The sequence below is a fragment of the Tursiops truncatus genome, chromosome 17 (genome assembly GCF_011762595.2).
Source record: "Tursiops truncatus isolate mTurTru1 chromosome 17, mTurTru1.mat.Y, whole genome shotgun sequence".
NCBI classification, from domain to species: domain Eukaryota; kingdom Metazoa; phylum Chordata; class Mammalia; order Artiodactyla; family Delphinidae; genus Tursiops; species Tursiops truncatus.
This window is the reverse complement of record NC_047050.1, coordinates 14,833,588-14,849,990: the sequence shown is the minus strand read 5'-3', so window position 1 is coordinate 14,849,990 and position 16,403 is coordinate 14,833,588. Positions and strand designations below refer to the sequence as shown.

At 42.9% G+C, this 16,403-nt stretch overlaps 1 protein-coding gene across 12 annotated transcripts in view; it reads left to right on the top strand.

Annotated features, from left to right (window-relative positions):
- The window catches only part of NCOA2 (nuclear receptor coactivator 2), a 271,124-nt gene that overhangs the window by 214,403 nt on the left and 40,318 nt on the right, over positions 1-16,403 (top strand). For 11 of the 12 annotated variants that reach the window (XM_019925203.3, XM_019925202.3, XM_019925196.3 and 8 more), the window contains 5 exons: positions 2,402-2,590; positions 4,944-5,045; positions 5,336-5,479; positions 9,142-9,289; positions 11,126-12,395. In XM_019925203.3, coding sequence (XP_019780762.1) covers positions 2,402-2,590; positions 4,944-5,045; positions 5,336-5,479; positions 9,142-9,289; positions 11,126-12,395 — 1,853 coding nt within the window. Of the gene's footprint in view, positions 1-2,401; positions 2,591-4,191; positions 4,339-4,943; positions 5,046-5,335; positions 5,480-9,141; positions 9,290-11,125; positions 12,396-16,403 lie in introns of those variants that run through there. The other variant, XM_073794509.1, reaches the window with a different exon arrangement.

The following is a 16,403-nucleotide window of genomic DNA, read 5'->3' as shown; positions in this document are numbered from 1 at the left end:
CTGGTCTTGAATGAATGATCGTTTTGACCCTATATTTCAAGTAAGTAAAAATAATGCGGATGGAGAGTAGGCACATGGCAACTGTTTTCATGGGATTTATTTGGTTGTTTTTTAAGAAGCTGCCGATCGCCTCCCGCCCAATCCAGTGCCCGTAGGCTCTGCTTTGTCCTTTTCTTCCGTGACAACCTAAGACGCAGAAGGTCACGAGGAGCTTGAGATTCAGTTTATTTTGAGTCCTGCTGGTGAAGGGTATGATGTGGGTGTATACGACGTTCTAAAAATAAAATGCTGAGGAACAAGTGGCGTGTGGAGGTTCGAATGCTCCCAGCCTGGGAGCCCGAAATGGGCTCTGGGGCTTCACAGACTCCCCAGTGGCTCTGCGGGTGGCAAGGCACCCCCTCGCACCGCCCCTCCACACCGCTCCCTGCTTCCCCTTCCTGTCTTCCTCATCTCGACCTGGAGATGCTATCCGAGAGTGTCCGTGGTTCCGAAGGGCCGTACTTTAAAGCAGGTGATTCACAGCACGGGCCCCCCTCAGTGGCTGCTCTGGGGCATCGCTGTTCCCACTTACTAGGTGGCTCTTTTTTTATATTCTCACTTAAGCTGATGATGCTGAGAACGTCTCCATGGGTAAAAAGAAGTGCATATTTTAGTAGAGAATAAGGTCAAGTCCTGAGTTAGCAAGTATTTCTGTTCCTTTTCTTAAAACTGTTTATGCTAGCTGGTCTCACGGTTACCACGGTAAATAGGAAAAGGTCCTTTCACATTTCATTGTGGCTAGCTTTTCTTTAATAGCACAACCCTTTGTTCAAAGTGACTGCAACAGTAATACGAAGTCTATGACTACTCGTGTGAGGTCCTTCCATTATATTCTCTAGTAAACGAACAAGAAAATGGGATGTCTTATTTCAAGTAACTAGTATTTTCAAATCTCTTCAGTAATTTTATGACTTCCTCAGAAGACCTATACTTATTAGTTCAGTATTATTAATTCACTTGTCTAAAGAGCTCTTTGCCTTACTTTATATTGTACTTTTTTATACTTTCAAATTACGTATTAACCTGAGTTAATAAGAACTTTTTTCTTTGATTACTCTATGTGGTCTTCATTATGTAAATAAGCTTTTAAGAATGCTCATGGTAAAATACACTTCTCAAATGTCTGTATAAAGCTAGCTATGGTTCCTCCTTGTAAAACAGTCTCCTGTAGTTCACTTGATATTTCCTTTTTCTCTCTAGGGTTTGTTTCCTTCTTTCTGCCTCTACAGCCCAGTGCTTGTGGGGTTAGCATTGTGTTCACCTAGGTGTCCTTTTAAGCGTTTTCTAACTAGTGACTTTTTGAGAGTGCATTTGCTTGTCTTATGACTGGCCCTTTTTTCTGATCCCCCTCTTTCATCGTCCTGCTGGTCCTAATATCTTTTATTTTTATTTTTATTTTTTTTCTAATATCTTTTAGGTAAAACACAAGCGACAGTAAAGAAAAGGGCACCAAAGTGAGAAGTAGGGTCGGTTCTGACTCCAGCTCTTCTAGAAGCTGAATATTTCTTTGCACATCAGTTTTCTCGCCTGTAGATGAGGAAGCTGATCTGGTGATCTGTAAACACCCTTAAATTCTCAAAATCAGTCATTATTTTATTTCTCTCTTTGATTTCTCTAATGCATCTCCCCCCCCCAAAAAAGAGGGCTTTCTTCTCTTTCATCTTTTTCTTGAATTAATATATATGTTTCTAAGTATTGATACTAAAATAGAAGACATGTGAAGTAGTATTTCATTGAAAAGAAATAAATGACATTAGCAGTGTATCCTCAAGATCATCTCTGTCTTATGAAGAAATACGCATGAAGCAAAAAAAGAAAAAAACTACAGCCAAGTTACAGAATATACAGTAAAATTTCAGTTAAGTTTTAGGAAAGAAAGGTCAGTAAGAAGAGGCAGTGTGGGATGCCTAGAGCAGTTGGTTAAGTACCTAAAGGATCTCAGCCTTAGAGCAGGAGTACATGTGGATGGGAGACATAGAGGCAGCCTGACCTTTTAGACAGGGTAGCAGGTGCAAAGATATCCACGTGGGACTGGGTATGGAAGGTGATGGCAGGGAGGCTTGTGCTGGGCAACATGAAAGATCTGGTTAGATGGGTAAGAGGGGGCTGGTCAGTAATCAGGGCCTGCACTTGAAGGGGAAGAGTCATGGTGAAGAGTAAGAAGTGTGTAAAAGACATTTGAAATTCCCAAGAATTAACCCAATAATTTTTCCCCTTTAGATTTTGAAATTACTTAGAAAAGTATAAGCACTATATGAAAGTAAGATAACCATATGTTTCCTACATCGTTCTGATAATTAGGCAGAAGCCAGTCTGACGCTAGTTTCTTTACACTGTCGGGTTGCTTTTGCCTTTTGCTCAGTGAACGGGGGAGCTTGGTCTGGCGAACCTCCCAGGCGGAACAGCCATACTTTCAATTGTCGGATGCTGGTAAAACCTTTACCTGATTCAGAAGAGGAAGGTCATGAAAACCAGGAAGCACATCAGAAATATGAAACTATGCAGTGCTTTGCTGTCTCTCAACCAAAGTCCATCAAAGAAGAAGGAGAAGGTAGGGGCCACATCTCTGGGATATGTTACATCATGTATTCCTGTGCTACTTCTTTCACACTTAATAATCTGAAATTAGAGGCCACACAAAGAAAAATGTAGAGGCAGTTTCTTTGTTCTTTTCGCCTACTTAATAATTGAATTTATCACAAAAATTGTGAACGCTTTAAAACAGCACGATCCAGTAGAATTTGCTGTGATGATGGCAGTGTTATGTGTCTTCAGTGTCCAACACAGCCGCCACTAGTTACATGTGGCTACTGAGCATTTGAAATATCAATAATGCAGTTGGGGACCAAATTGTCTATTTTATTAAGTTTTCATTTAAGTAGCCCCATGTGGCCAGTAGCTACCCTGCTGGCGCACGTCCACTAGTGTTGAACCTCTCGGGGATCCTAGGCCCCTCTGAATGTCTACAGCAAGCTCCGAGCCACGCCCTAGAAAAACACACATGGTACAAATAACATCTTCCGTACACTTCCAAGGGATGAATGGATTTCATATGGTTTGTCTACGGACGCTGCGTCCAGGACAGGAGAGGATGGAGACGGGAGTGGGGATTGGGAGAAGGGTTCCAAACCGTAAGCTCATAGGCTCTTCCCTTTCAAGAGATGCTGGTGTAGTGTCCACCCGCTACGCCCTCCGAGCAAGCCACTCCACACCGCCGAGTGTCACTGTCTGTGACATGGGACAATGCTGAAGAGCGCATTCTGCGTGTGTAGCAGAAGGGGAAGAGCCGAGAACCATCAGTCAGTGGAAACACTGTGGGCTTTGTAATCAGGCAGGCCAGGCCCTAAATCAGCCGCTTGCCAGCTCTGACTCTGGGCAGCCTTCTCGACCTCTGAACATCCGTGTACTCCCTTAACCAGTGAAGTCAACAATTCCAGTATCACAGCGTAATAAGGCTTAAGTGAACATGCCTGAACCATGGTTGGCATTCAATACTAGATATTTAATCCTCTTTTAAAAAAATATGTAAGTAATTTTTAATTTAAATGTTATTGGAAAGGAAGTTAATAGAGCTGTCACAGATGATACATAGTTTTCAAAATGAAATTTTTACATAGATATGGAATGTCAAGCGATTTTATTCTCCTGTATGCGACAGAGTACGTGTTGCTAACACATCCATCTGTGATAATATTCTAAAGCCGTATTCTGCAGCTGAGCTGACTTATGATTTTGTGCTATATATTTATTTAAACATCTTCGTACATTTAAAATCTGATTCCGAATGTTTCCACAGTGTAGCGTAAGAGTAGGGTTTCTGAGGCATGGTGCGCTCACATTCAAATCCTGGCTTCCCCAAAGTTTTGTGTGATGTTGGGCAAGTTACTGAAACTCCGTGCTTTGGATTCTCCTCTGTTAAATGGAGATAATGCTAGTACCTGCCTCATAGAGTTGTTAAGAGGATTAACTGAACCAGGAGCCTGTAAAGCAGCTGGAAGGGTGTCTGTCTCATAGTAAGTGCTCAAAAATTCAGCTTTTATTAATGTTGAGGACAAGGATTACATTTATTTTTGTGATACTCACTATTACTGGATATATTTAAAGAACTTCTTTCCCGAATTTAAAGGTGAACAATCATAAATCAGCGGCATAAGATATGAAGAGACTTTTTAAATCGACCTTTTCCCCAGCATGTTTGAAGTTGAAAGGGCTTGCAGTGTGCTCTGCATGTTACAAGATAAAACACATCCTCCCTGTTCTCCAGAAGTGAACACAGATACATAAAACAGTTGAAGTGGGGTAAGGAATAAATGCTTAGAGCTGTGTGAGAACCTAGCCATGGCCCAGACTCTGAACTTGGCACACACTGCATTTTCTAGGATTTGTTCTCCGAATCTGAGTCTAGACACTGTTTGTATACTTCGTTTTAAATTGCATATTGCCACTGTAGGAGCGTTGACATGGTTGGGTAGCAGGTATATCTAGTTTTCCTGTGTCTTGGTGAACCTAGAGCTCGAGGAGCAGGCCCTTGACAGAGTATCAGCATTTAGTTTTCATCATTTGTGTGCTTGCCTTATGCATTCAGCTGGCTGCTACTATCAGCCAGTTAATAAGAAAGGCTTCCACTCTTTTCCACCGCTGGGGACATGGTTGCAGGTGGTGGACTCTAGTGTGGTGGATGTGCTTTTATCACGTGTGTCGTGTGGCTTCAGCGGTTTATCCTCAGCTCCCCGAGCTCATCCGCCCCCGGCTGCTTCCCACTTCAGGGGAGGAGCGGAGGTACACAGTGTTGCGTCGCTCTCTCCCTTATTGATCTACGAGGTTGTGCTGTCAGAAATGCATTTGATCTTGTCTGAAACACTAAAAAAGCCTGATACGATAACCATCAATGTATGTGATTGAAGATTTGCAGTCCTGCCTGATTTGTGTGGCCAGAAGAGTCCCCATGAAGGAGAGACCAGTTCTTCCCTCATCAGAAAGTTTCACTACTCGCCAAGATCTCCAAGGTAAATTCTCTTGCCGGAGAAATCCTAGAATACCTCCATGTTCGTAAATGCAAGGAATGGGTCTAGAAAATGATGAAGAAGCTGGTAGTAGTGGCTGCTGCTGGGGCAGAAGCGTGGAGGAGCTGGAGACGGGGGCGGGGTGGGGGACACTTCTTTTCACTGTCTACCCTTTTGGTCCGTGCACTTGTGCTACCTATTGCAAATAAACAAATTTTTACCTTTTTAAGATGTACTTATTTCTGTAAAGAATAGATCAGTGCGTAGGTATAATGCTTGCTGTTATTTACTAGGCAAGATCACGTCCCTGGACACCAGCACCATGCGGGCAGCCATGAAGCCGGGCTGGGAGGACCTGGTGAGGAGGTGCATCCAGAAGTTCCACGCGCAGCACGAAGGGGAGTCTGTGTCTTATGCCAAGAGGCATCACCATGAAGGTAACCGTCTCTACGCGGTACTTTTCTTGAAGTTCATCTTGCTAAATTACTGCTTTTTTATGAGAGCTCTCTTGGAAACAGTGATTCCTGAATCCACCTCCGGGGACCTGGATCTGGTGACTCTTTGGGTTCATACGTACTTGGCATCGTCTTGCCCAGAATTGTCTCCATCTGAAGGGAAATTGAATAGGAGAACCTGTAAGGCTAAGAGTGTGATGAAGGAAATCGAACTGGGCATGATACTCTCACAAAGACAGATGAAAGGAAAGGGAAAGAGATCATTGTCTCTGATGCTATGGCTTCTAGATGTGTAAAACAACGTACTGAGGTCCCCTGTAATAGCAAAAGAAATACCATCTGAATCGTAAGGACACTGTGGAAATAAGAATGAAAGGAAATTTGCAGGAGCAGGTGAATTCCTGTTAGAGGCGCCAGTGGGATGCCAAGCCCTCCTTCCAGATGACGACCACTGAAGACCGCCCAGATGTTTCTCGAAAGAGATGAAGTGACTTGTCTGAGGTCGCACAGTTAGTTAATAGGACACCTGGAACTGAACCCAAGACTCAGCCCTCCTTGAGCACCTGCCCTTTGCCTGGTGTTGCCCCTCTTTCTGTGAGCCCCTTGATCGCCACAGCCCACCTAGGAAGTGGGCGTTTGACTCTTGTGCTGTCAGTGGGGAGCTGACACAGGTGACATGGCCTCGGAAGCCTTCGGTTAGAAAGTGTCAGCTCCTGGGACTTCCCTGGTGGCACAGTGGTTAAGACTCTACGCTCCCAATGCAGGGGGCCCGGGTTCGATCCCTGGTCAGGGAACTAGATCCCACATGCATGCCGCAACTAAGAGTTTGCATGCCACAACTAAGGAGCCCGTGTGCTGCAACTAAGGAGCCCATGGGCCGCAACTAAGCAGCCCACCTGCCACAACTAAGACCCAGTGCAACCAAATAAGTAAATAAATTTTTTTTTTTTTTTTTTTTTTAAATGTCAGCTCCAGAGCTGGATCTGAGGCCCGTCCTGGCCATCACTTCACCACCGCGCTGCTCCCATGGTTCTTTCTGCAGCATCACTTTTTCTCAAGTACATTCTGGGTTTTTGTTAAGTTGGTGAGAACAAAGAAAAAATTCTTTTCTTTAGCAGGACTCCATGGGGGAGGGAGACACTTTTTTTTTTTTTCCCGGTACACGGGCCTCTCACTGTTGTGGCCTCTCCCGTTGCGGAGCACAGGCTCCGGACGCGCAGGCTCAGCGGCCACGGCTCACGGGCCCAGCTGCTCCGCGGCATGTGGGATCTTCCTGGACCAGGGCACGAACCCGTGTCCCCTGCATCGGCAGGCGGACTCTCAACCACTGCGCCACCAGGGAAGCCCAGGGAGACACTTTATCCTTCTGGTCTTCTGACTCTCCTCTCGTGGACCCTGCATGTCCTGGCAGGGGCACTTGGTTATGGGCCTGGATTCTGTGGGGGCCACGCTGCCTGTGAGGGACAGGGGCCCTGTGCCTTATAACTCAGTTTGGCAAATCGTCTGCATTTTTGCAGAAAAAATTTGTAACTCATTACTGAAAATCAAGTTTTAGTTGGTCATCTTCCGTTTAACGTGCATCCATGACCTTGGCATTTACCAAGAGTGTTTGTATGTTTAAACTTTATGCTTTTAAGGTTGATTATGAAAAAGTACAAGTCATGGTAAATGACCTCTCTCTCCATTCCCTTATTTTTCCCTCATCTTATTCATCCTGTTTATCTTCTTCATCCTTATTTCTTAGAAATAAATAGGCACATAATCCAACAGTTTGTGTCTTCCAGCATTTTTCTGTAAGTGGGAAAGAGTAAGAGGAAATAAAGATGCTACATTTGACAGAAATCAATAAGTAACCTGCCATTTCACTAGATCTGGTTTAAAATAAAAAGAATAGTAGCAAAGAATATGAAATCTCCATCAGCAGCCGTGTTCAGTGTCCTTGGGCCCTGAGTAGCAATGTCCCACATTTAATCCTGTGGCTTCATGATTCCTTAGAAAAGGGTTTACCCAGATGTACTAGGCACTATGCTAGGTTTAAACAGATGGGACCCACTGCAAGGAAACTCCGCAGTGTATAAAATACATTTCATCCAAATGTGTGAAATAGGTCAGATTGACGGTAATCATTTGCATTGAATAAAAATTTGCTGGAAGGCTTTGTTTACGTGGAGGAGCTTCCTGCATGCGTTCAGGGGCTTGCTGACACGAATCTACTCAGCAGAGGTGTTTGCTATAGACCAAATGGAGATGGAGAATCCTGAGGGATCACAGCCAAGGTCAGATAAAATTCTGAAATTATAAGCCATCGGAAATATGGGTCCTATTATAAAAATGGTATTTATGCCACCTTTTAGTGGCATACTTAGTGTACAAAGCAAGGTACGTGTATGTACAGTAATTCCTTTCCAGTACTGCCACTTCAGAGTAATCATGCAGCAGTTGGTGGCAGAAAGTAATACCTAAATACTGCATGTCCCTAAATACCTGGAACTGCAGGGGTGTTCGTCAGGGAAATTGCTCAAAGTGAAATTTTACCAAAAAATCTGAATCCACATTGTGTGTCAGCACCTACCTCTGTCTGACTGTCTGTCTGTCTGTCTCTCTCTCTCTCTCTCTCTCTTTCTCTCTCTGTCTCTCGTGGTAGTTTTGTGGAATGATGAATGTGCTTGGCCGCTTTGGGACTAACTAGTCAGCCCGCAAAGTTTGTGCTGAGGATTATGTGGTAGAAAATGGTAGTCTTCTTACAGTGGTTTAGATAAAGTGGTTTCGAAGGTAACTAAACTGTACGGCTCCTTGTCTTCTGAATTGAAGTGTTCTTTTTTAATATGCAGTATTTGACAGTTTTAAAATACAGTTGTTTTAAAGATAAATCTGAAACTTTAAGGAAAATTATTTTAACCTAGTGTTATATTTTCTGCTCTAGTCTTGAAAATGGAAACGCCTGACTCTTCATCCAGACATTAAACCAATTCCATGTCACTAAGATTTGTACTTTTATTATTTCAGTTTTCTATTTAGCCTTTTTTTCTCTGAAAGGATTCCTGTGATTGTTTATCTTTTACTTCCTGTTATCCTGACCACAGAAATAATACTTCTTACACACCGAGAAACAGAATTGGGGAGTAGTAGTGTGAGATAATGGAGTAAACAGTACGTAACTTCAAGATGAATATTCGGAGAATATATTCAATGGCATAAGTTTTACTGTAACGTTTACTACTGTATTAGTTTGAAGAGAAATTAAAGGCAAATTGTACCCTGTAGAGGTATCATGTTTATGCATTGCATTGTTTCCTGACATTTTAGACAAATCATTGTAAAGCTTGTTTTGAGCTAATAAATTGTTTACACTCTGTTTTGCCATGATACTGAAGATTTTTAAAAGAACGTAGTTTAAGGGTCCAAGCTTCATTTGCGGGGGGGGGGAAAGAAACAGTATATTGAATTTATCGGTACTTTGAATGAAAGATAAACGTGCTTTTAAAAATGTATAATGTCATGAAATATTACTTACAACTCTGTTTAACCTGCTGGTAGGAAAATAATACACTTAACGAAGTTTATTACTGTCATTATGTCTTGTCCGGCCCTCACCTTCTGATTTTGTTTCTAAACGTGCGTTCTGCTTCCTTGCTTGCCTGCAGTGCTGAGACAGGGATTGGCATTCAGTCAGATCTATCGTTTTTCCTTGTCCGACGGCACTCTCGTGGCTGCACAAACGAAGAGCAAGCTCATCCGTTCTCAGACTACTAACGAACCTCAGCTTGTGATATCTTTACATATGCTGCACAGGTAAGCCTTGTCCTGAGACACCACCTGCCCTTCCCAAGTCAGGAGGAAAGGTTCCAAAAGCAGGAAGTCATCCCAGAGCTTGTCAGGTTTGGTAGACATTTCTGTTGACCAACCCCAGGCGTGTAAAATATAAATTAAGTTAAAATTAAATTGTCATTAACTGTTGGCTAAAAGACAACTCCCAATACTGAAATTCAAAGTAGGGCTACACTTTGAATTTTAGCCTTAATATTAGTGAATTTTATTTTATTTTATTTTATTTAGGCCGTGCCACGTGGCTTGTGGGATCTTAGTTCCCCAACCAGGGATCGAACCTGGGCCCTCGGCAGTGAGACCGTAGAGTCCTAACCACTGGACTGCCAGGGAATTCCCAGTACTAGTGAATCTTGACACCCAGCTGGAAGGACATAGACTAGCACTCACTTTGCTCTGACATGACTGACTGCCTGTTACATCAGAGAAGAAAATTGATCATTTCCCAGCAGTGATACATGCAGGGCAGGAATATAGAATGACTTCTGCTCCTGTGTGTTTAAATCTAAAACTTTCAAATATACATATACTTAGAAGGAATACTTTAGATTATTGTTCTCAGGTTTAAATTAACTTTTTGACATTAGACTTTAAATTGAAGGGTAGTGAACATTTCCATAAAAAATAAAAGTAAGGAAACTTGAATGTTGATTTTAAAGTAAGCGTCATAACCATATAGTTTCAGAGCACAAATTTAGGAAAATGATTGTATTTCAAGTTATGTAAATATTTACGTGTGTGCTACGTAAAACTTTATGAGGTGCTAGCAGCAGATATCTAAAGTTGCTCTGGAGTTCTCTTTTGTTACATTTCTCAATTATTTTCTTATTGCGAATTAAAAAAATCAAGCAGCCCTGTTTGCCAACTGTTAATAAATCCGACCTCAAACTGAAACAATTTGAAAGTGATTACAGATGTGCCACATTTCACCCCCCCGGACTGAAAGCTGGTGTTTGACAATTTGTGAAACCTGTTTTGTTTGGATTTGTGAACACGCTTGGTAACTCACGAGTGACTGCCAAGCTGTAAATTAAAGCTCATAGGGCTTGGAAAATCATCCAGCTCAGCAAACCTGCTTTGAGACCAGGAGCGGAGTAGGGTTGCCTGCGAGTTGGGGAATGAGATCACAGACTCGGGACGATCTGCAGTTCCTTCCGTGTGGCTGAGAGGCTGTTGCTTTGCCTTCCAGGGGGACCCAGGCGGGGGATCTGTTAGACAGGTAATCTAATTCTAAACAGTTTTGGTAACTTTATTGGCTCTAAAACTTGCAAAGTTTCGAAGAGTTAGGGGCAAGTTTTTTTCCCTCTTAGTTTACTCTTCATCTTGAGCCAAGTAGCACACATCATGCTCCAGGCTCACAGATGGGTCTGTTGTTAGGAATCGTAATCTGGCAGATAATTGAAGGCAGCTATACTTGTTTGGGTCGTTTCTTTCAGACAGTACAAGCTCTCAGTTATTCGTGATAACGTACCGTTTAATGAGAAAGGTATGTTATGTAATTGGAAGCCCGCTAATGTCCTGTCTAGCAACTATGCTTTCAGTATGGTAGTAGTCAAATTTAAACACAACTTCCTCTGTAGAACCACAGACGTCTTAATGAGTGGACTGAAAAACACCCCTCTTGGTCCAAAGCACTGCGTGTTCATTCTTGCCCGTAATTGCAGATTGTTTCATCAAAGTATTATCCTTTCCTTCCATGTCGTTCGTTCTTTTAAAGAAATGAGGCGATCTCATTTTCGAAAATTACTAACAACTTGCTCAGTATCTTCCCCTTTATCTTATATTTCTTTCCTCACCCTACAGAGAGCAGAATGTGTGTGTAATGAATCCGGATCTGACTGGACAAGCGATGGGGAAGCCATTGAATCCAATTAGCTCTAGCAGCCCTGCCCATCAGGCCATGTGCAGTGGGAACCCAGGTCAGGACATGACCCTAAGTAGCAATATAAATTTCCCCATGAACGGCCCAAAGGAACAAATGGGCATGCCCATGGGCAGGTTTGGTGGTTCCGGGGGAATGAACCACGTGTCGAGCATGCAGGCAACCACTCCTCAGGGTAGTAACTATGCACTCAAAATGAACAGCCCCTCACAAAGCAGCCCGGGCCTGAATCCAGGACAGCCCAGCTCCATGCTCTCACCGAGGCATCGCATGAGCCCTGGGGTGGCCGGAAGCCCTCGAATCCCCCCCAGTCAGTTTTCCCCCGCAGGAAGCTTGCATTCCCCCGTGGGAGTTTGCAGCAGCACAGGAAATAGCCATAGCTACACCAACAGTTCCCTCAACGCGCTGCAGGCCCTCAGCGAGGGGCACGGAGTCTCACTGGGGTCCTCGCTGGCTTCACCGGACCTCAAAATGGGCAACTTGCAAAACTCCCCGGTGAATATGAATCCTCCCCCGCTCAGCAAGATGGGAAGCTTAGACTCCAAAGACTGTTTTGGACTTTACGGGGAGCCCTCGGAAGGTCCAGCCGGGCCAGCAGAGAGCAGCTGCCACCCGGGGGAGCAGAAAGATGCCAGCGAGGCCGGCCTGCCCCAGGCCGGGAGCGGCGAGAGGCCTGACGGGCAGGGCAGACTGCATGACGGCAAGGGGCAGACCAAACTCCTGCAGCTGCTAACCACCAAATCCGACCAGATGGAGCCTTCGCCCTTGCCTGGCGCTCTGTCGGACACCAACAAGGACTCCACAGGCAGCTTGCCTGGCTCTGGGTCGACGCACGGAACCTCGCTCAAGGAGAAGCATAAGATTTTGCACAGACTCCTGCAGGACAGCAGTTCCCCCGTGGACTTGGCGAAGCTGACAGCGGAAGCCACGGGCAAAGAGCTGAACCAGGAGGCCAGCAGCACAGCTCCTGGGTCCGAGGTGACTATTAAGCAGGAGCCAGTGAGCCCCAAGAAGAAAGAGAATGCACTGCTTCGCTACCTGCTCGATAAGGATGATACTAAAGATATCGGTTTACCAGAAATCACCCCCAAACTGGAGCGACTGGACAGTAAGACAGACCCTGCCAGTAACACGAAATTAATCACTATGAAAACTGAGAAGGAGGAGATGAGCTTTGAGCCCAGTGACCAGGTAAGGTTTGTCATGTGTCCCCCCAAGTGTACTGATCCACAGCCATCAGGGATTTCTCCACAGGGGCCTTCTGAGGCCTCGGGTGACTGGATAAAAATAAGTCTTCTCCTTTGTTCTTGCCTTGAAACAGAGTTAATTCTCACTGAGGCCGCGTGTTCCAAACACTCTGTCTAGCAAAGAGTGACGTCGCTATAGAGCTGACTTTTATCTTGTAAAGGGTCGAGTGGTGATATTTCAGGCTTTGCAGGCCACACACTGTCTGCCACAGCTATTTAGTTCCACCCCTGGCTTGCAAACACAGCCCTAGACACTACACAGGAACAAACGAGCGTGCTGTGTTTCAGTCAAACTGATATTTGAATTTTATACAATTTTTGCGTGTCACAAGATCCTCTTCTTCTTTTGATTTTTTTTTTTCAATTATTAGAAAATGTAAGTCCATTCTTAGTGCATGGGCCATACAAAAACAGGTGGTGGGCAGGATTTGGCCCACAGGCCAGCTGGGGTTTGCTGACCCCTGTTATTAGAACATACCTAAATTGGAGATAATCATTTCCTCAAAAGTGGGCTTTGTCAGGACAGACTTAATTATTTTTTACTCACCTTTCCCTTTTTAAGAGCAGAGTCTGACTGGTTTTCAGACTCAGTGAAGATCATTCTACCTCTCTTTATTCTCAATCATGGCTTCTGCTTAACGCTAAAGAATTTCTTAGACCATCGGCATAGAAAGTATTTAAGGGGAAATGGAGAGTAGAGGGGAGGTAAAGTTGGCCTTGATGTTGGTAGAGCGGAACCATCAAATATAAGTGCAAAACTGAAATAATAGGTTGCGTTATCTGTTGTTCTTACGTGAAAAATTAATTTCCTGAGAAAATCAAGGATAGCTAAAGTGATATTCAGAGTCATTCTTGATGACTCTCTGAGGTAGTGACATCACAGAGGGAAAATGCAAACTGTTTAAAATTTTCCTATTTAAAAAAAAAATGATTTATTGCTGACAATAATGACTTGGCATAAAGGGTTTTCTGGGGAATCAACGACCGGTGGGGTAAAGATCCAGGACTTCATGAACCATGCCATCCCTGAGCGCCGCCGTAAGTCGTGATGGGTTAAGAAGTGCAGAAGCTGCGCAGACCTCTCTACTGAAAATGGTTCACTGATATGGCCTTGAAACTTGTTTTACAAGTGGACATTTTAGGTGTCGCTGTCTTCAGGGACAAGGTGTGCATGGGGAGACGAGAGAGGAGCACCCCTGGCCGTCACCTTGAACCTCCCGGGTGGAGGCTGACCCAGCAGCAGCTCTGGGGTGGAGAGCACAGGCTGGGGGCGGGTGCCGAGGCCAAGCACAGCCGGCCTCCTTCCAGGTCCTGAGCACGCAGCTTCCTGTCTGTCTTTCACTTTGATGTCTGGACAGCTGCTACCATTCCTTGTGCCCTTCGTGAGGGAAACAGCGTAATTGTGTAAACACCTTTGGTGAGGATGAATCCTTAAACTTAGGTGTTAGTCCTGAGTTCTCTACACCAGCTACTCTGTGATGCTGTAAGATCATTGCATGGGGGGACCCGGGGGCTCAGGGGAAAGTTAATAACAATATCTTGGATAAAGTGTAGTGTAAAAGCATATTGACAGCTGTAGATGTTTTAATCTTTTGAGGTTTACTAGATTAGAATACGCAGAGCTAGTGGCAGCTCAGAGTGGCAGGCAGAGATACTGTCACTCCGGTCTCTTGACACATGCTAGAGGGCAAGATGGTGACTCATGAGGTCCCCCTTGGCTTAGTGGCTAAGTGGCCGGTCCCCTGCTCCATAAACAGAATTTATTTCTATCCCAGGCCTGAGGCCCTAGGGACTTAGAGGGTCAGGGAAGGAGGGCGCTGTTTGGCATTTCTGTATTTACCTATGTGATTACACTAACTTCATACAAGAAACTGACAAAGAAGAAGTTCTGTTTGTTTTTTTAAAGTCCTTGAGTCACTTGCAGGTTTCTAATTGGTATTTAAAAGAATGTTTTTTCTGATCAACATTATCTTACTTTGGGAACTTAAAGCACAGAGTGTTATCAGCACAAACCTGTCATTTTGGGTGGACACACACACACACACACACACACACTCACACTCACCCTCACCCATACACACAGTATTTTTTTCTTAATGAAACCCAGTTCCTGGTTTTACCCTCCATCTATTCCCATTTTAAAACTCTACCAAAAAAATAGTGCTTCAGAGCAATTTTAACATCAAAAACATTGCAGCTTGAAAAGAAAGGTTACCACAGGAAGTATGCATTACCTAAATTTAGATCAAAGTTAGAATGACTGACTTTAAGAAGAAAAAAAAACAGGGATTCTTTCACTTCCCACACTCCTTCACTTTTCCCAAATACAGGTTGATTGTATCTCCTACTGACTTCTGTACAAATTTATCAAAGGTTTTTCTTTCACTTCAGGGGAACACAACACATTTTTATTCAGTAAGTTAAACTGTTAGCGAGCCTGGATTGCACAGTTGACTGTCTTGTTATTTTGACTCAGAAAAGAGCCATTATCCGAGTGTGTGTTTAACCTATCACTAACTTATTAAGGGCAGGAAGTACTTCGATGGTGCCATTATACCTAAAATAGCATTCTTCACTTGGTAGAGTATTTAAACAACATTTGTTTCTACAGTGTTTCATAACCAACAGGAAACAATGACAGAAAAATTTCCGATATGTTCACTGACTTTTAAGTTATATACTTGTTTACACAATGGAGCATGTGTAAATGATACTAACTAAATGGTACTCTTTTGCTCTTTCTTAATGCTGCTGGGCCACTTATGATGAGGGTTTAGAAATAGTCTATAAAGAATTTCTTCTTGTTATTTGGCTCCATTAGAAAAGCAAACCATATTTTAAACTCTTAGTGTCCTGAAAATTTCCCTCCAACTGTGGTAGAATTGTGTTGCCATTTTTTAAAGCAATTTTATGTTAGGCAAATGTGGTGAAATAACAGTTTGTAAAAAAATTTTTGAAACACTGTTTTGTAGTTTATTAGAACACATGTATTAAAATACATGTGTTCTTTATATTTCCTTCAGAAAACAAATTGATTTGACACATGAAAAATTCATAAAACCAGAAAAAAATGCAGAAATCAAGTCCAATTTTCATTTTGTAGAACTTTTACAAAAATCTTTCTGACTCATTTTCTGCCTGAAATAGTTTAAACCAACTCTTCAAATTGATGTGGCTAATTTGAGCATTCGAAGAGATGCCTAAGCAAAACTTCGAAGTATCTTGGCAAAGCGTTTTCAAGGAAGGCATTAATCTTTTTGTTTTGTGAAGAAATCATGCCTGAGAAAGGAACTAGATAGGAACTAGAAGAACTTTTGATGAGAATGAAAGCTTACTTAGGGGGCAGAAATGTTTGATCCGAAACTTCATGTGATCAAATGCACCCCTTCCAGGACTCACATGACTACAGAAGAAAATGCCCGTAGTCGTCAAATTTTATTCCTAGGCAGCCAAAGGTGTAGAGATGTTCTCCTTGAAAAAGAACATTTCAAGTAAAGTTGAGACAGTTAGATTAATTTAAATGCATACTCCAAATACTGACAAGAAATAAACACAAGCAAAGCGATATTACCTCTAGTGGGGAAATTTTCATAATGCGTTTTTCTGATGGTAAGCTGAATGAATTCATATACTATAGTGTCCATAGTTAAGGGTCTCCAAAGAACCAGTTCCTTCTGAATATAGCGCCAAGAAGTCCCTGCATGACTTTCTTAAGACAAATAAGTGTTTTAGTTACTTGTCAAAGCTAGACTGAAACACAGTTGAATTTGATCAGCTCTTAGAAATGGCAAAGATTAAAATTAGAAAATCAGTTTTAATATATGCTTTTTAAAAATAAAAATCAAGGAAAATCATGGATTTTAAATTATGTAATTATTTGAAATAAAGAATCAATAAATAGGTTTAAACCGTCCAAATATATTGTTTTATATAGCTATGTATATATAGAGAG